Source organism: Lissotriton vulgaris, chromosome 2_1 (genome assembly GCF_964263255.1).
Source record: "Lissotriton vulgaris chromosome 2_1, aLisVul1.2, whole genome shotgun sequence".
Taxonomy (NCBI): Eukaryota; Metazoa; Chordata; class Amphibia; order Caudata; family Salamandridae; genus Lissotriton; species Lissotriton vulgaris.
In genome coordinates this window covers 1870372350-1870392442 of record NC_141687.1, presented here as the reverse complement: position 1 = coordinate 1870392442, position 20093 = coordinate 1870372350, and the positions used below count along the sequence as shown (strand labels likewise).

At 46.2% G+C, this 20093-nt stretch overlaps 1 protein-coding gene across 2 annotated transcripts in view; it reads right to left on the bottom strand.

The window, feature by feature from the left end:
* The window catches only part of ADAMTS17 (ADAM metallopeptidase with thrombospondin type 1 motif 17), a 1053865-nt gene that overhangs the window by 240787 nt on the left and 792985 nt on the right, over nt 1-20093 (bottom strand). For both annotated transcript variants that reach the window (XM_086958065.1, XM_086958066.1), the window contains one exon: nt 12384-12543. In XM_086958065.1, the coding sequence (XP_086814191.1) occupies nt 12384-12543 (160 nt within the window). The remainder of the gene's footprint in view (nt 1-12383; nt 12544-20093) is intronic.

Below are 20093 nucleotides of genomic sequence, written 5' to 3'. Positions count from 1 at the left end.
CCCCCTAACATCAATAAACCTATTTCCAAACCTATATTGCAGCCTCCACGCCTGTATATCAAGCCCACGCTCTCACAAGCTCCTAAGATGTACATAGGGCATTATAAAAGCTGGCAATTCATTTAATAAAAGAGCTAAAGTTCCAATTCATCTAGAGGATCAATTTAAAATTAGGGACAAAGAAATAAAAACATGGGTATATTCACACCTGTGCTTAAAGCATTACAATAGCAGCCCGCTCACTAAAAAATGTACAAGAAGCAAATTAATAAAAACTAAGATGCTAATGTTTTGCAAATGAAAAAGCTAGCTAAAAGCCTAGCTAAAAGAATAACCATCTATTTATAAAGTGTGCTAAAAAGGTAGAAGAAATAAAAAAGTTTAAGTCACACTGCTTCGGTTTTTGTCCAAAATTAGCAGTCTCAAATTAATGCTACACTTTTTACACAATCTTGTGTGAACGTCATTACAGAATTAAAATATATGCATAAATTCCTTAAACTAATGAAATAGTTTTAAGCACACTGCTTCATTTTTAGGACAGAGGAGATAATCTCGAGCTGATGCTACATTTTTAACAGAATTTTGCAAAAACATCGGACGAAGCCAGCGATGACGGTTCGATGCCAAAGCTGGACATACAAACAAAACATGGTCCAGATTCTGGTTACTCAGTGTACACAAATTACACATTTTCCCATTATTCAGGTTCTGAGACCAGTTTGCTGTAAGGTCATTTAGAGGCAAGAGATTCAGGCGTCCTAAAATAAGCAAGCGTCAAATGCCTTGTTCTAAATTCCAGAATAAATATTTTTGTGCTGTTCTCGGAGAATTTGTCCTAATTATTAGTTTTAGTCTTTCTTTAGAGTTTCAGGATTGAATATCTCTATCACAACTAATTCGGCCACTCAGAGTTTTTAAGAGAGACTTACATCCTGATAATGGAAGAGTAAGCACTGATGCTGCTTGTATACTAAAGGTTTTTAGTGCCAATGAAAAGTCACAGTAAAAAGTATAGTTACCTGCCTTAACATCAAAGATTTCGTGGCATAAAACACCTCTTAGTGAATCTGGCTCGCTATGTTTTAGCTGGTGGCCCCATCGTAAAACCCTGGATAAGCCTTGAATATAGGAACTTATCAAAACAAATTCCAATCTAATTGCTGCAGTTGGAACTAAAGTGTTCAAATTAAAAAAAAATCGGAGTATCTGACCTTCAACCTTGTCCAAAAAACTCCAATCTTTAACAGAAATTGATTCTATCGCATAAAGCAGGGTTGGAGGGATTTTTGCCTTAAAACAGTCAATAAATGTAAAAAATGTCTTCTAACCATAGCGCTATAAAAAATGTGCAAGCCGTTGACGTGTGAAATAGCTTTACTAGTGCAGTGTAAAATGTGGGGTTTATTTTTCAATCTGCTTGTTAAGAGTTTCCCTAAATAAAGGTAAGAGTCTACTACCTCCAGCCTTTCAGGACCAATTTGCCAGTTAAAATCATATGATTTTCTGTTTTTAAAACGTTTTAGAATAAAAATTTTACTTTTGGATACGTTTATTTTCAAGAAGTGGCCCACAGTATATTTTTGTAGGAGAGCCAACTTTCTATTCAGCCCAATAGGGGTTAAGTCCATTCCTACTATGTCATCTGCATATAATAGACAAGCAAAAGGACGGGTACTAAATTTAGGGCATCTCCACCGGCTTGAGCAAAGCAATCGGGTAAATCTGCTATATATACGGAGAAAAGCAGTGGTGCTAATAAACAACCCTGTTTAAGTCCGTTTTCAGTAGGGATTACTTTTGATAATCCTTGATTTCCACCCATTAATATCTTGCACCAAGTTTGGGAGTGGAGTGCTATAATCAAGGATAGCAGGGGAGAAGGCAAACCCATTTTTGTAGTGATCCACTTCCCTATAGGGCTTTAATAACAATACAGACTGATTTAATATCTATACACTGTCGTAGCAGAACCTAGTGTAGATCTTTCAAGGCCATGGAGGCAGATGACCTCCTGGGTCTGTTTATGGCCAACTTGGACCTGGACTCTGTGCAGTCAATTTAAAGGAAACTCTGGTGCTCCTAACAGAAAAGCATTACAGTAATTCAACCTTCTGTTCGAAAAATTAGTGTGTTATTTGTAGGTGGAAACAGCGGGAGGATCTTCCAAAGACCTCAAAGTAGTGAAAAACATGTGCCAGCAACTTTATTCACAAGTGTTTCCATGGACAGTCTATTATCAAATATAACCCCTAGGTTACGGACCGATTCGGAAGATGATCTCTCTACAGCAGAAGGCACAGGCCACCACATGTTCGAAGAAATTGCAGTCGGGATTTGCTATTTTTTTTTGCAGAGTTTTATATGGAGCAATACAAAAGCTTGTTTTTTCCCCATTAAATTTAAGGGAATTACGATTGGGCCAGCTGAATACATCATTCATACAGTTATGAAAAGCAGTGACAGACGCCGGTTGGCTACTGTCTAGTGACAAAATTAATTGAGTGTCACCTGCCTTATATATGATGTAGATTTGTGTTGTATAAAAAGGATGCTATGCAGCTTGGATAGGATAAATGTGACCAATTAGGGTTGATGATATGATTAATAAGGGTAAAGAACGTCTCTTGATGCTAAAATAAAGAGGAAGACATATGAGCAAATGGCTAATAATGTCAAAAAATAAGAGGATAGTGCATATATATAGGTGGATGTAACATGCAAAGGGTTGTTAATATAAAAGTTCCAGTGCTTCATAATAATTCAATGTTAATATATTTTCTGTTTAGATGTTTTTATATTTGAAATCGTTGTCCTGAATAAGGTGACAATAATTTAGAACACCGAAACGCCGCGTCGACAGTTTGCTTCAAATAATTTGTTTTATTATTTAGTGTAAAAACAGTTTACTTCAAATAATTTGTTTTATTATGTAATGTAAATGTTTTTAATAAATATCATGATCAAGTGTTTTTAATTGTTATGATTTAAGCAATGTACTGGTAAACAAATAAAATAGACAAACATTTTATTCCTTTGTATAGTTATATGTGACTCATTTTTGATTGTACAAATCCAATGTATAGAAAGAATATGTTGTACATTTGGTAACCTGGCTAAAGACTATATATCACATCAATCCCCCTCTCTCACAAGAGAATAGGGATCCTAGAGAAGATAACCTCTTTCAAAGCATAAGACTAGGAAAAGTGAACTTGTTGTTTTTCACCTGCATAGTTCACCACTCTGAAATTAGGAGATTTAATGTGAGTGATCAGAGGTCTCAGATGTTAAACAAGACTAGAATGAAAGCTGACCCTTGTTGAACTCTGTGATGCAAATTCTTAAAGTTGGAGCAGTATGGGGAAAGAGCTACTGCCGGAGAGCATTCAGATAAATAAGAAAGCATCCAATTGTACACAGTCCCAAACACTCTGCTCGAAGCAAGTCAATCCAAAAGCGGACTGCGGTTCACCGTATCAAATGCCGCTGATAGATTTAAAAGGACCAGAAAAGCTGATTGCCCGTTGTCAGTCTGCATTGTGAGGAGTGCCATAGGAAAGCAGATTCTGTGTCATTATTCGGCCTAAAGCCAAATTGCATTTGGCAAGGAGGAGATTGTCTTCCACAAATTAAGACACTTTCCGGCTTACAAATTGTTCCAATTTTTTTAACTGGATAAGACATGAGAGATATTGGTCTGTAATTACTGAGGACTCCCGAATCCAGGAAGGACTTTTTAGTATAGGAGTAACTATCGCCTTCTTTCAGGATAGAAGTACAGTGCCAGATTCGAGTAACTAATTGCAGAGTTGCATAAGAGGGAGGAAAAGTTCATCCGTTAGCTCTTTCCAGACCCTATGGGGTAGAGGGTCAAGAGGAGAGCCGGAGGAGGTAGATATTGCAATGCTATAGAAGAGATTCTCCGTTAGGGATTCAAACCATTCAAACTTATTCCCGTACCTAGGGGTATCCTTACTAATAGGGAAGGCACCCTCACATCTGGAATCATGTAGTAGACGAGATACACTAATAGTCTCAAGGATCTTTCCGATCTTGTCATCAAAGAAATCAGAAGAACAAGTTACTTACCTTCGGTAACGTTTTTTCTGGTAGATACAGTATCTGCCTGTGGATTCCTCACCTTGTGATTCCTCACCTTGTGAATATCCCCCTGCGTCAGTAACGTTTGGAAAATTCTTTTGTAGCACGCCGGCGTGGACAACGTCACAGGAGCACGGCATCGCGCGCGACTCCGGCTGACGTCACGACTCCTTATTAGGCCTACGTCGGCGTGATGACATCAGTTCTGCCCTTTTTTCCGTGCCTTTGAGGCACCCGGATGGACCAATGACAGTAGATATACATATATACAGTGTACATAGTACATACAATTCAAAACTGCACACATTGTGCGTAGCAAAGGTATGAAAAACCCAATATATATACAAATATAAATATACATAAAATACATAAACTCAGGTATAGTAGAGTGGACAACGGGGAGGCGGGTGGGTCAGTGAGGAATGCACAGGCAGATACTGTATCTACCAGAAAAAGCGTTACCGAAGGTAAGTAACTTGTTCTTCTGATAGATACATCTGCCAGTGGATTCCTCACCTTGTGAATAGAGTCCCACAGCAATCCCCACTCCCGGAGGAGGGTGTCCACTCTCCTATACTAGAAAATCCTAAAGGACAGAGCGCGCAAAGTGGCCGTCCCTCCTCACCTTGGCATCCAAGCAGTAATGCTTTGCGAAAGTGTGGAGGGAGGCCCAAGTCGCAGCTCTGCAAATATCATCAACAGGTACACCTCTAGATAAAGCAGAAGTAACAGACTTTGCTCTAGTCGAGTAAGCTCTTATACCCTCAGGAGGGTCCTTACCCACCAGGGAGTAGCAGATCTTGATGCATAATATTATCCATCTTGAATGTGTGTGCTTGTGCACAGCTCTTACTTTCCTGCAGCCAGCAAATCCAACGAACAGCTGGTCATCCAACATGAACTCTCTTGTCCTGTCCAGGTAGAAGCTCACCGCCCTCTTAGGGTCCAAGTGGTGAAGTCTCTCCTCCTCCTTGGAAGGGGGAGGATAAAAGGTAGGGAGGGTAACGGACTGCCCCAGATGGAAAGGATTTACCACCTTAGGCAGAAAAGCAGCGCGGGTCCTGAGTACCATTCTTTCAGCATGAATGGTCAAGAATTGGGGCTTTGAACTAAGAGCTTGAAGCTCACTTACCCTCCTTGCCGAGGTAATTGCGACCAGGAAGACCGTTTTAAAAGACAAAAGTCTCAAGGGACACCTGTGCAAGGGTTCAAAGGGAGAACCCATCAAGTAGGATTTAGACAAGATTTAAGTCCCATTGAGGCACAATAAAGGGAGTAGGAAGAAATGTATTAGTGAGACCCTTCAGAAACCTTAAAACCACAGGAGATTTGAACAGAGACGGCTGATCCGGCAAACAGAGAAAAGCCGACAAAGCCGACAAATAACCTTTGACAGTAGCCACCGCAAAAACCTGCTGGGCTAAGGAAAGTGCAAATTGAAGAATATTGGACAAACGAGCCCTTAAAGGGTCAATGGACTTCTCCCCACACCAAGCAACAAATTTAGACCACCTATAAGAATAGACGGACTTGGTGGAATCACGCCTGGCTGATAAGATGACATCCACCATATCGTGAGGGAGAGAAAAAGAACTCAGGTTGCCCCGTTCAATCTCCAGGCATGAAGGTGTAAGGTCTGGAGGTGGGGGTGTAGAACCTGCCCCTCCATCTGGGAGAGGAGGTCTGCCCTGTGAGGGAGACGGAGCGGCGAGCACGAGGAGAGGTGGAGAATATCTGTATACCACACCCTTCTTGGCCAATCCGGGGCGATCAATATAACTTGGGCCCGGTCTTGGCGAATCTTCCTCAGAACCCGAGGAATCAAGGGTATGGGAGGAAATGCGTAAAGGAGTTGCGAGTCCCAACTCAACTGAAACACGTCCCCCAGTGCTCCTTGCATCGGAAACTGGAGACTGCAGAATGACGGGCAGTGAGCATTTTCGTGAGTGGCAAACAGGTCCACCTGAGGAGTTCCCCATGTCCGGAAGACGTGACGAACCACCTCCGGGTGAAGCCTCCACTCGTGGTCGGCCTAGAACTGCCGACTGAGACTGTCAGAACCCCGGCCAGATGATTTGCCATCAGACAAATCTGATGGTCCTGAACCCAGGACCAGAGACGCAGAGCCTCTCTGCAGAGACACCACAACCCTATTCCTCCCTGCTTGTTGACATACCACATCGCGGTGGTGTTGTCCGCCAGGACTTGAATCGATCGGCCGCGAAGGGAAGGGAGGAAGGCCTTGAGTGCCAAACGTATGGCCCGCAATTCCAGAAGGTTGATGTGAAGCAACCTTTCCTCTGGAGACCAAAGACCCTTGACCTCCAGATCCCCCAGATGAGCACCCCACCCTAGAGTGGATGCATCCGTTATCACTGTGGCCACAGATGGAGACAGTTGAAAAGGCGTTCCTTGAGACAGATTGCCTTCCACGCCCTACCAAGACAGATCCGCCGCAGTTTCTCTGGAGATCCTTACTGACTCCCTGAGATCTCCATTGTGCTGATACCATTGCCTGCGGAGGCACCACTGGAGTGCCCTCATGTGCCAGCGTGCATGGTTGACCAACAGAATGTAAGAAGCCATAAGACCGAGCAGACAAAGGACCTTCAGGACTGGAACGACCACTCCATTGTGAAATACAGGTATAATTTCCTGTATGTCACGAATCCTTTGAGGAGGAGGAATGAACGAAACACAGTGGTGTCCAGTACCGCACCTATGAACAGGTTGCGCTGGGAGGGCACAAGGTGAGACTTGGGTACATTTATCGAAAAACCCAACCTGCGCAACAACTGAGTTGCAGATGACGGAGCACCTTCTCCGGCGACTCTTCTTTGATCAGCCAGTCGTCCAGATAGGGGAACACTGGAATCCCAGACCTTCTGAGATGCGCTGCCACCACAGCCATCACCTTGGTGAAGACTCGAGGCGCAGTAGTAAGTCCAAACGGAAGGACCGCAAACTGGTAGTGTTGCGGACCCACCGTAAAACGGAGATACTTCCGGTGCGACTACAGGATCGGAATGTGAAAATAGGCATCCTGCAAGTCGATCAACACCATCCAGTCTTCTTCCATCAGCGCCTGAAGAACCTGCGCAAGAGTGAGTATCTTGAACTTCTCCTGTTTGAGATAGAGGTTCAAAACCCTGAGGTCCAGGATTGGACGAAGTCTGCCATCCTTCTTGGGGATCAGGAAATACCGGGAGTAGCATCCCTGACCCCTTTCTTGCTCCGGAACCACCTCTATTGCACCCTTTCTGAAAAGAGCCAGGACTTCTTCCTGCAAGAGAAGCAGGTGGTCCTCCGAACAATAACCTTGACAAGGAGGGTAATTTGGGGGAAATTCCCGAAAAGGGAAGAGCATACCCATTCTCTACGAGATTGAGAACCCAAAGATCTGATGTAACCGATTCCCAATCTCACAGAAAATAAGTAAGCCAACCCCCTTCAGGACCCGTATGATCCAGAATGGTGGATCTAGGGCTGCTTTGCTGTTGTAGGTGGGGGGTGGGTATTAGAGGAGGAAGTTGAGGAGGAGGAGGCTTGGCGTCCACGGGCACGACCCCTTTGTCTACCTCTGTAGGACTTGTACAAAGGATTCTGCTGTTGCTGCTGCTGTTGGTTTTGCTTACAGGAACGAAAAGTAGACCTTCCAAAACCCCTGAATTTCTCGGTGGAAAAGCCTCTAGTCTGTAAGCCCAAAGACCTTGCCGTCGCCCTACTATCTTTGAACCTTTCTAAGGCAGCGTCAGCCTTCTTTCTAAAAAGGCCAGTGCCATCAAAAGGCAAATCCAACAGAGCAGCCTGAACATCAGTCAAAAAAATTCGGACAACTTTAACCAAGTGGCCCTTCTAGGTCCCATTATTCTAGCCACAGAGTCCGCCGTGTCCATGCCACTTTGAATCACCTGGCGTGCCGCAGCTTGCGTGTCAGACACTACCTCAAAGAAGTTCTTCCTATCCTCCTCAGGAAGCTTAGATGATAACTGCTTAACCGTGTCCATCAAAGCATATACATATCTGCCCGGCAGACAAGTAGCATTTGTCGATTTCATGGCCATGCTACTTGACGAGAATACCTTCTTAGCATTCTGATCCAACCTTTTTGAGTCCTTATCCCCTGGAACCTGGGGAAAAGCACCTGCCGACCTCTTTGAACAAGCCGTCTGAACCACCAGACTTTCTGGCGAAGGATGGGAAGTCAAGAACTCAGGGTCACCAGGTGCCACCCTATAGCATCTCGCCACTGTTCTAGACACCGCAGGAGCAGTCAGAGGCCTTTTCAAGACATGCAATATTGGTTCAGTAAGAGCCTCAGTGAACGGGAGAGTCGGCTCAACAACAGAAGAAGGTGAATGTAGAACCTCAGTAAGGATGTTAGATTTAAACTCTACAGAAGGCAAAGTCACGTTCAGCAGTTCTGCAGCCTTCTTAATAACAACATGGTAGGGAGCCACATCCTTAGAGGGTGCATCAGAAACTGCGGGCAACCCCCATTCCGGCGAAACTTCCAAACCACTTGCACTATGCAGCTCCTCAAAATAATCCTCCTGTTCCTGATTTCGCCTTCCTCCACTTCAGGATCCTCATATTCCTTCTCTTCCATGAGACGCTGAGCTCTATGCCTCGACCACTCCAACCGAACCGAAGTCGTCGGATCCGGTAACGACTCAGACGGAGTCGGGGCCGGCGTCGAGTGAGGAGCTGGAACAGCCTGAGGATGAGAAGTTGGAACCAGCGTCCAACCTCGATTCCGATCCCAAGGTCGCTCCGGAGCCGACGAAGCCATGTGTGGAGTCGATGACCTCGGCGGCGCCGAACCAAGCCAAGGTGTATATGGCGCGGCATGAATGGCAGAAAAGGCGCCGGAGCGTAAGCTTGGGGGACACCCAAGTTGTACGACAATGGACCCATGGGACCAGCCGGTGCACCAGTGGGGTACATTGCTCTCGCATACACGCCATACATAGCATTAAGGAAATGCTAGGGGTCCTGACCAGGACCAGGAAACGGAGGGTACGAACCCACTGGCTGCTCCAAAGGAGGCTGCACCGGAATCGTTTCTTCTTGACCCTTCTGTTCCTCTGGATGATGCACCGGAGTCGCTGAAGCCTGAGGATCCTTAACGTCTTCTTCCTCATGTGCTGAAGACTGACACGGATCCAGAGACGGAACCGGTCCTGGATCCAGAGATGGCTCTCGGGACGGTAAAGGTGAAGCTTCACCTACAAGCTCACGAGATGGTGTGGGAGACAAAAACTCCTTACGATGTTTTCGAGAAGAAGACCTCTTCTTTGAGTCCGACTCCCTGCCGGTATTGTGCCTCGAGCTATGGTTCTTCCTCTTATGTTTTTTCTTCGAGGAACCCGAAGCATGTCCTGAAGCCAACTTCGACGCCGACTCCGATCGGGACCTCGACCTCGTCTTCGACTTCGACCTCGAGCGTCTTGATCTTTACCTCGAAGACCTCTTGGCATCCTTTCCTTTTACCTTGGCCAGAAGGAGTTTAGCTTCTCGTTCACGCAGAGCCTTCGGGTTCATTTTAGAACAGGATCGACAGCCTTCGACATCGTGGTCCGAGCCCAGACACCACAAGCAATCACCATGAGAATCGGTTATGGACATCATCCTGGGACACGATCCGCACTGCTTAAACCCTGTCTTCTTCGACGACATCTTCGGCGGAAGACAGCAACTCGAAAAAGATACAGAAACACACAAATAGCAACAAAGTCACTATCGGTAACACAAGAGATCCCAAGAAACCGTTAGCGTCGACGACGCAGAAAAAAGGGCACTGATGTCATCACGCCGACGTGGGCCTAATAAGGAGTCGGTGACGACAGCTGGAGTCACGCGCGATGCCGTGCTCCTGTGACGTCGTCCACACCGGCGTGCTACAAAAGAATTTCCCGAACGTTGCTGACGCAGGGGAATATTCACAAGGTGAGGAATCCACTGGCAGATGTATCAATCAGAAAGTTTGTCACAGAGCTCCTGTGAGGAACTTACTGCCTGGCTCAGGCACTCCGGACTAGAGCTATTATGTAAAATGTCAAAAACCTTTTTTAGCTTTTGGTTGTTATTTGGGAGTGAACTCATATGTTACGTTTTGTTTGTAATTGGCTTTGTAGGTCATCTGTGTCTAGTACTGGTATTATAGGTTGTCTGAAATGTAAGTTTGGTACAGCTGATGGTTGTGTCATTAGTTGTATCGGTTACATATTCTGTGGCTTGGGTTGCATATATTACCTGTGCTCTGGTACTGGTTTAATTGATTTCCCGTTGTCATTTGTTTTGTGGAGGACTGTTGTTAGCACCGACTTAATAGGTTGTCTATCAAATAGGGCTGGTTCAATAGAATTTCAATGATTTCAAAGGATCCGCGTGGATTGCAATTGGTTTTAAGATTTTTTAAATATGTTTTTTTTGTGAATTAGAAGTAATTTTTCCAGTTGCCTATAGTTTGTTGGAATTAACAGTTTCCCCTTTCTTTAAATCTTCAGTTCGGCAGGTTTTTGCTTTCAATGGGCCCTGTGAATTATAATCAGCAACGACCTAGGAAGACAGTGGTTTCGTTTTCAAACCATTAAGGTTCATTTTAAAAAGCCTTTGCATCAGCATTAGCATAATCTTAAGTGACACAAAGTAACACAGCAGCTGCAGCGATTTTCTATTCAATACAAAAAGATTTTTTGTTTTTTTGAAAGATGGCCATATCACAGTGCCAAATCCACTTTTCCCCACTTTCTATCAATAGGACTACTGAAGAGGATCAGAGCAAACAACAATAGGTTTTGACGTAGAGCCTGAGAAACTAAGACAGATTGTCTGAACTTTGCACCAAAAACCAACACTTAGTGGAAGCAGGTGCAAACAAGGGGAAACGTGTAGATTTCCTCCAGAAATCATTGCATTACATATGCTGCCGTGCACAGCACACAACTAATGCGTCTGACTCTTCTGCAGTTTCTCCGCAGAGGGGGTTGTACTGGAAGTGTATGCATCTTTTGCAATGTACGGATTTGCACACGTCCTCTGCGCCATGGCGCAAAGATTTGTGTCATTCATGGCAGCCTTTTGGTGCTCCAGCACACGGGATGTTACCAGCAGCAGGGCAATATTTGTAGCTATGTCACTGCTCTGTTTTTCTCTTCATGCAGTGCAACACAGCAAATTTGGATGCTGCGCTGTGTGAAATGTGGACCTAAATGTCTTGATGGACAGAGAATACAAAAAGTATTCCCTCTCCATTGGGGTAAACCGGTTTTGGACTCCCATCACTCTCTCATTACTTTAAAGCGCTTTGTAGAAAGAAGCGGAAATGTGACTGACTAATACAGGAGACAGGTGTCAGCTGCTTGGAGGCGTAGTCTCTGTGCCTCCTTCTTGAAGGTGAATGGGGTCCCCAGAGACTGCCCAGTAGAGAGACTCTCTGAGACCATCCACTGCCTCCCACATACACCACCCACACAAAGACCAGCAAAAGGTTTGTCCAAATGTGCTCAGTGTGTGCTCGGACAGCTCTGGTTTAATACTATCAATCTGCTGCACAACATTCGTGCTGTGAGGGGGCGGGAACCCAGCATAGTAAACTCCATACTAATATTTCCCCATACACCTGAGAACTATGCCGGTTGGATACTTCCATTGAAAGTCAACACCCACCAGTCACTCTTGGGCAACAATGTGGCAGAAGCCCCCACTTGCTGGAAGACCCTCAGATACCCAAGAAGAGGCTCCAGCAATAAGGCTCATTTGGGTTTGGCAAGTTCTTGGTCTGACTGTATAGTTTGGGATATAGTTGGGCAGATTGTGCTTTAGAAGATTTTTAGACTAGTTACAATGTGCAAACATTAAGATTTTTGCAGTGAATATTATTTGTTCAGTGTTCACACTGGCTGTGGGTTTGATTGATTTTTCAGATGCTCCTATATGGAAAAGATTCTGGGTGGCCATTGGAAGGTAGGTTTTAATGTGTCTGTGATTTGAAATGATTTTTAGAAAGGCTCTGGGTGTTTTTTTCGGGTTGGCTGTCATGTGGCAGATGTTGACTTTATACCCATCGTTACATTTGCATTTATGGCAATTCTAGTGAAAATTGTGGGGAAAAAAGATGCAATATGCATATACATCAATTGTCACGTTCCCTACCATAGGTAAATCTGTAGTTTCTATACTCAAGCACTGTTATACACGATGTATTCCTATACAGAGTGGGGTCGTCTTCTGCTGCTTTTGTAATCACCAGGTACTAATCGGACTGATTTTCCTACCTCCTCCACACTGCACACTGCATCCTTCCCAACCGCTGTGCGTCCATATGTACAGAGATTCCTGCTGCTTTTCAGGCTCCTTCTGCATCTCCTCTGAAAGGTTTACTGGGATGGTGTATTCATAATGAATGCCATAGTTTTGGTCATGGAATAGCAGCACCTATTGCAAATTAGATGAAATACTGTAAAATATATAAAACATTAAACCACACTTGCAAGTAAATCAAGGTATTGAGGTCAGATAAGCAGATTGGCAAATGGATGTCCTCTTGGGGGAAAAGTGTAGTAGAAGCAAACCAAACTAAGGTAAAATGACTGTGTTAAAAGACAAAGGTGAGCGAAGTGGTACAGACCTCAAAGCTACAAACACCATGACCATATACATCTATCATGCAATCGTGTCTTACTGCAGAACACTTGACTCATTTATTATCAACCATATCCAAATGATCAGGGCATCACCCTCGCATTCTCCCTCCTCTCCCCTCAAACCTTCATTTATCCATTGAAAGTCATCTCTCATTCTAGTTATCATTCCCAACCTTTCCTCCCACCTCAACAGCTGAACTGGGCCCCATACACCTCATATCCACATTCCTACATTCATGCTGGTCCTTCTGCCTCTTAAACCATTAAAACTCTCTCCTCTGCTATGTCACACATTAAGCATGTCGATCCTTTTCTACTCCCTGCTTCTTAACTAGAATTGTCATCCCACTCCTAATAAAGCAGTGCTTTACCTGCCTACCCTTTACAAATCAGTCAGACTGCCCTCCCCAAATACCAGTTAGTCTCACCCCATTGCTTCTTTGAGAAAAGCCGTGAAAGACAAATATTTTCAGTCTCACTGAGTGCCTTAGCCTCAGAGAACTCTGCAAGTACTAGACTGGCACCTTCACCAAATGCACTCCAACGAGGCTCCATGCATATGCCCAACTTCACCACAATAATGTCTCCTCAGTCAGTAACTATTTCAAGCATGGAACTCATTTGTATTTATTCTCCTAGCTCTTCTTAACCCATGCCAGAAAATCCTGCTGTGCCTCCTGGTCTACCCATATACCCATGGGTATCAGTCAGAATTCAAAAAGGCTCTATCCAATAAACTGTGCACGACATTTTCTTATTACATAGCCCATTTAGGCATCGCCTTCTTATAGTTTGTATTCTCTTTCAATCGGTTTGCAGAAGACAATAACATATTTTGGTCCTTCTTTGCTCTCACAAACTTACTCCCAGCTTAGCCTTTGTATCGCTCCATACCGCACAGCTACATGCTTTGTAATACACAACCAGACCACAATATAATTCATTCAAGAATGCATCGTCCTAAACCCTTTACATCTCTTCACCACCCATTTAGTTATCCCTTCCCCTTTCACCCGCATCCTCGAGGAACAGCTGATCAGCGAAGCAAGGTTCTGCAACTTTATTGACACAGTCCTTTTCTCTGCTTACCACCTTTTCAGCCTCCGCAAAATAGCCTTACATTATATTTCACTCTTTCACGACCTGATTAACACAGTTCTCAGCAAGCAAGAGAACAGCATCATCGTCTTTTGGAGACCCTTTCAAAGTTTCTCTCAATTTAGAAAAAATGATTCATTGTTTAATCTTCTCAGATTCCTCTCTGCCGACTGATACCCATTACAAGCCCTTTGCCCAGTTCCTCGCTGTAGTATATAAATCAACCCATGCCCTACCCCACTCTGTGGCTTCCTTACATTGTGCAAGTCATCTGTGTCTGCATCTTGGTCCAAACCTTTTGATCTCACCACTCACAAATCCCACTATTGCTCATTGCTCTCTTTTGCTCTAGGTCAAAGTCTGAGCTGAAAAAAGAGTCATAGGCACAGATGCATCAAGCTAGAATTTGCTCGCAAAGGGGCAGATTCCGGTATTTTTGCATTTGGGATGCATCATCCCAAATGCAAAAATCGCAAGTTAAGAAATCGCAAATTTGCGATAACTTAAATTGCTATTGCACTTAAGGAATCTCAAATTGAGATTCCTTAAATGCAATGCATTAAAGTTAAAAAATTAGCGATTTCGCTAATAGGGGGCGCAAATCACCATGAAGTTGAACTTCATGGTAATTTGCAAAAACTTTGAAAAATGCACTAAAGTGCATTTTTTCAAAGTTCCATTTTACACACAGACATGCCCTTACGGCATGTGTGTGCAAAATGTACCCATATGCAGATTTCAGGGGTGCAACAAGGTGTCCTTTTGACACCCTTGCACCCTTGAAATTGCAATCTCAATTTGCGATTCTCTAATTGAGAATCACAAATTGAGACTGTCTTCCCATTCATTCCTATGGGCCTCTATGCCCATAGGAATGAATGGGGAGGTATTCCTTAATTGCGACTCGCAATTTGCGAGTCGCAATTGCGAGTCACAATTAAGGAATTTTAAGAAATCGCTATTTTTTAAGCGAGTTCTTCATGCATGGCATTTTGCAATTCTTTATTAGCGAATACTTATTTTTCGCTAATAAGGAATCGCAAAATGGATGCTTGATGCATCTGGGGTATTGTCTCCAAACATGAGTGCCAGGGATGCCACTCGCAATCACCTACACAAATGAAGTAGTGCTCATGGGTTTCTGATGTTTATGCTTTCATTGTCTTACAATGTCATGCTCACGTTTCCTTTACTAAACATTGGACTTGCGTCTAACAATCCCATATCTATCTTTCGGGGTGGCAACTGTTCATTATTTCTCTTTGAGGTGCCCAGCAAATAAAGCACACATAGTTACCCAAATGCTGGTCCTAGAAAAAATAAAGTTGAAGAAACTCAGCACGATATGTGCCAATGCCCAATTAGAGCAAAGAATAGTTGGCACTGGAGTGAACGAGAAGAAAAAGAATACATCAAAACTTTGTGCTGCAAATGTAACAAATCTTCTGCCAGTTGCTCAGTGTGTCAAGAACTCCAAATTGTCACCTTGTGCTTTACTTAGCAAAGAGTATGACTTTCGAGTTCAATATATCGCCGCTCAAGGTCTCATTTTTGCTTCCTTTCTTTTGGGATTTACTGACCATCGAAGCTATTCTTTGATTTAGAGCCAGCTGTAACCACACTTGGACATGCTGATATCCACTAGCACTGCAAAAACAACAAGTGATGGACCGAATGTGGATCAATGTCACACACTCCCCCAGTCAAAAGATCTGGGCCCAAATCCATCGTTTGTTTGCACTCCACACCATGCTGGGTTAGACAATGGCGATATGCAAATCAGCTCTGACCCTGTTGCCCCATGGGAACAGTCCAGTCCGAACTACAAAAGCCATGTCCTTCCCAGAACGGAATCAAGCATCCGAGGACCGGACCGGTTTCGAGGTAGCACCTCTCATCAGCCCGGCTAGCTTGACTCCAAGTGGTGTGGAGTGCCTGGGACCCACGTCTGGGCATCCCCAGCGCACTTAGGGCGGCAACTGCAAAAACAACAAGTGATGGACCGAATGTGGATCAATGTCACACACTCCCCCAGTCAAAAGATCTGGGCCCAAATCCATTGTTTTTTTGCACTCCACACCACCCTGGGTTAGACAATGGCGATATGCAAATCAGCTCTGACCCTGCTGCCCCATGGGAACAGTCCAGTCCGAACTACAAAAGCCATGTCCTTCCCAGAACGGAATCAAGCATCCGAGGACCGGACCGGTTTCGAGGTAACACCTCTCATCAGCCCGGCTAGCTTGACTCCAAGTGGTGTGGAGTGCCTGGGACCCACGTCTGGGCATCCCCAGCGCACTTAGGGCGGCAACTGCAAAAACAACAAGTGATGGACCGAATGTGGATCAATGTCACACACTCCCCCAGTCAAAAGATCTGGGCCCAAATCCATCGTTTTTTTGCACTCCACACCACCCTGGGTTAGACAATGGCGATATGCAAATCAGCTCTGACCCTGTTGCCCCATGGGAACAGTCCAGTCCGAACTACAAAAGCCATGTCCTTTCCAGAACGGAATCAAGCATCCGAGGACCGGACCGGTTTCGAGGTAACACCTCTCATCAGCCCGGCTAGCTTGACTCCAAGTGGTGTGGAGTGCCTGGGACCCACGTCTGGGCATCCCCAGCGCACTTAGGGCGGCAACTGCAAAAACAACAAGTGATGGACCGAATGTGGATCAATGTCACACACTCCCCCAGTCAAAAGATCTGAGCCAAAATCCATCGTTTTTTTGCACTCCACACCACCCTGGGTTAGACAATGGCGATATGCAAATCAGCTCTGACCCTGTTGCCCCATGGGAACAGTCCAGTCCGAACTACAGAAGCCATGTCCTTCCCAGAACAAAATCAAGCATCCGAGGACCGGACCGGTTTCGAGGTAACACCTCTCATCAGCCCGGCTAGCTTGACTCCAAGTGGTGTGGAGTGCCTGGGACCCACGTCTGGGCATCCCCAGCGCACTTAGGGCGGCAACTGCAAAAACAACAAGTGATGGACCGAATGTGGATCAATGTCACACACTCCCCCAGTCAAAAGATCTGGGCCCAAATCCATCGTTTTTTTGCACTCCACACCACCCTGGGTTAGACAATGGCGATATGCAAATCAGCTCTGACCCTGTTGCCCCATGGGAACAGTCCAGTCCGAACTACAAAAGCCATGTCCTTCCCAGAACGGAATCAAGCATCCGAGGACCGGACCGGTTTCGAGGTAACACCTCTCATCAGCCCGGCTAGCTTGACTCCAAGTGGTGTGGAGTGCCTGGGACCCACGTCTGGGCATCCCCAGCGCACTTAGGGCGGCAACTGCAAAAACAACAAGTGATGGACCGAATGTGGATCAATGTCACACACTCCCCCAGTCAAAAGATCTGGGCCCAAATCCATCGTTTTTTTGCACTCCACACCACCCTGGGTTAGATAATGGCGATATGCAAATCAGCTCTGACCCTGTTGCCCCATAGGAACAGTCCAGTCCGAACTACAAAAGCCATGTCCTTCCCAGAACGGAATCAAGCATCCGAGGACCGGACCGGTTTCGAGGTAACACCTCTCATCAGCCCGGCTAGCTTGACTCCAAGTGGTGTGGAGTGCCTGGGACCCACGTCTGGGCATCCCCAGCGCACTTAGGGCGGCAACTGCAAAAACAACAAGTGATGGACTGAATGTGGATCAATGTCACACACTCCCCCAGTCAAAAGATCTGGGCCCAAATCCATCGTTTTTTTGCACTCCACACCACCCTGGGTTAGACAATGGCGATATGCTAATCAGCTCTGACCCTGTTGCCCCATGGGAACAGTCCAGTCCGAACTACAAAAGCCATGTCCTTCCCAGAACGGAATCAAGCATCCGAGGACCGGACCGGTTTCGAGGTAACACCTCTCATCAGCCCGGCTAGCTTGACTCCAAGTGGTGTGGAGTGCCTGGGACCCACGTCTGGGCATCCCCAGCGCACTTAGGGCGGCAACTGCAAAAACAACAAGTGATGGACCGAATGTGGATCAATGTCACACACTCCCCCAGTCAAAAGATCTGGGCCCAAATCCATCGTTTTTTTGCACTCCACACCACCCTGGGTTAGACAATGGCGATATGCAAATCAGCTCTGACCCTGTTGCCCCATGGGAACAGTCCAGTCCGAACTACAAAAGCCATGTCCTTCCCAGAACGGAATCAAGCATCCGAGGACCGGACCGGTTTCGAGGTAACACCTCTCATCAGCCCGGCTAGCTTGACTCCAAGTGGTGTGGAGTGCCTGGGACCCACGTCTGGGCATCCCCAGCGCACTTAGGGCGGCAACTGCAAAAACAACAAGTGATGGACCGAATGTGGATCAATGTCACACACTCCCCCAGTCAAAAGATCTGAGCCAAAATCCATCGTTTTTTTGCACTCCACACCACCCTGGGTTAGACAATGGCGATATGCAAATCAGCTCTGACCCTGTTGCCCCATGGGAACAGTCCAGTCCGAACTACAAAAGCCATGTCCTTCCCAGAACGGAATCAAGCATCCGAGGACCGGACCGGTTTCGAGGTAACACCTCTCATCAGCCCGGCTAGCTTGACTCCAAGTGGTGTGGAGTGCCTGGGACCCACGTCTGGGCATCCCCAGCGCACTTAGGGCGGCAACTGCAAAAACAACAAGTGATGGACCGAATGTGGATCAATGTCACACACTCCCCCAGTCAAAAGATCTGGGCCCAAATCCATCGTTTTTTTGCACTCCACACCACCCTGGGTTAGACAATGGCGATATGCAAATCAGCTCTGACCCTGTTGCCCCATGGGAACAGTCCAGTCCGAACTACAAAAGCCATGTCCTTCCCAGAACGGAATCAAGCATCCGAGGACCGGACCGGTTTAGAGGTAACACCTCTCATCAGCCCGGCTAGCTTGACTCATAGTGGTGTGGAGTGCCTGGGATCCACGTCTGGGCATCCCCAGCGCACTTAGGGCGGCAACTGCAAAAACAACAAGTGATGGACCGAATGTGGATCAATGTCACACACTCCCCCAGTCAAAAGATCTGGGCCCAAATCCATCGTATTTTTGCACTCCACACCACCCTGGGTTAGACAATGGCGATATGCAAATCAGCTCTGACCCTGTTGCCCCATGGGAACAGTCCAGTCCGAACTCGAAAAGCCATGTCCTTCCCAGAACGGAATCAAGCATCCGAGGACCGGACCGGTTTCGAGGTAACACCTCTCATCAGCCCGGCTAGCTTGACTCCAAGTGGTGTGGAGTGCCTGGGACCCACGTCTGGGCATCTCCAGCGCACTTAGGGCGGCAACTGCAAAAACAACAAGTGATGGACCGAATGTGGATCAATGTCACACACTCCCCCAGTCAAAAGATCTGGGCCCAAATCCATCGTTTTTTTGCACTCCACACCACCCTGGGTTAGACAATGGCGATATGCAAATCAGCTCTGACCCTGTTGCCCCATGGGAATAGTCCAGTCTGAACTACAAAAGCCATGTCCTTCCCAGAACGGAATCAAGCATCCGAGGACCGGACCGGTTTCGAGGTAACACCTCTCATCAGCCCGGCTAGCTTGACTCCAAGTGGTGTGGAGTGCCTGGGACCCACGTCTGGGCATCCCTAGCGCACTTAGGGCGGCAACTGCAAAAACAAATGATGGACCGAATGTGGATCAATGTCACACACTCCCCCAGTCAAAAGATCTGGGCCCAAATCCATCGTTTTTTTGCACTCCACACCACCCTGGGTTAGACAATGGCGATATGCAAATCAGCTCTGACCCTGTTGCCCCATGGGAACAGTCCAGTCCGAACTGCAAAAGCCATGTCCTTCCCAGAACGGAATCAAGCATCCGAGGACCAGACCGGTTTCGAGGTAACACCTCTCATCAGCCCGGCTAGCTTGACTCCAAGTGGTGTGGAGTGCCTGGGACCCACGTCTGGGCATCCCCAGCGCACTTAGGGCGGCAACTGCAAAAACAACAAGTGATGGACCGAATGTGGATCAATGTCACACACTCCCCCAGTCAAAAGATCTGGGCCCAAATCCATCGTTTTTTTGCACTCCACACCACCCTGGGTTAGACAATGACGATATGCAAATCAGCTCTGACCCTGTTGCCCCATGGGAACAGTCCAGTCCGAACTACAAAAGCCATGTCCTTCCCAGAACGGAAACAAGCATCCGAGGACCGGACCGGTTTCGAGGTAACACCTCTCATCAGCCCGGCTAGCTTGACTCCTAGTGGTGTGG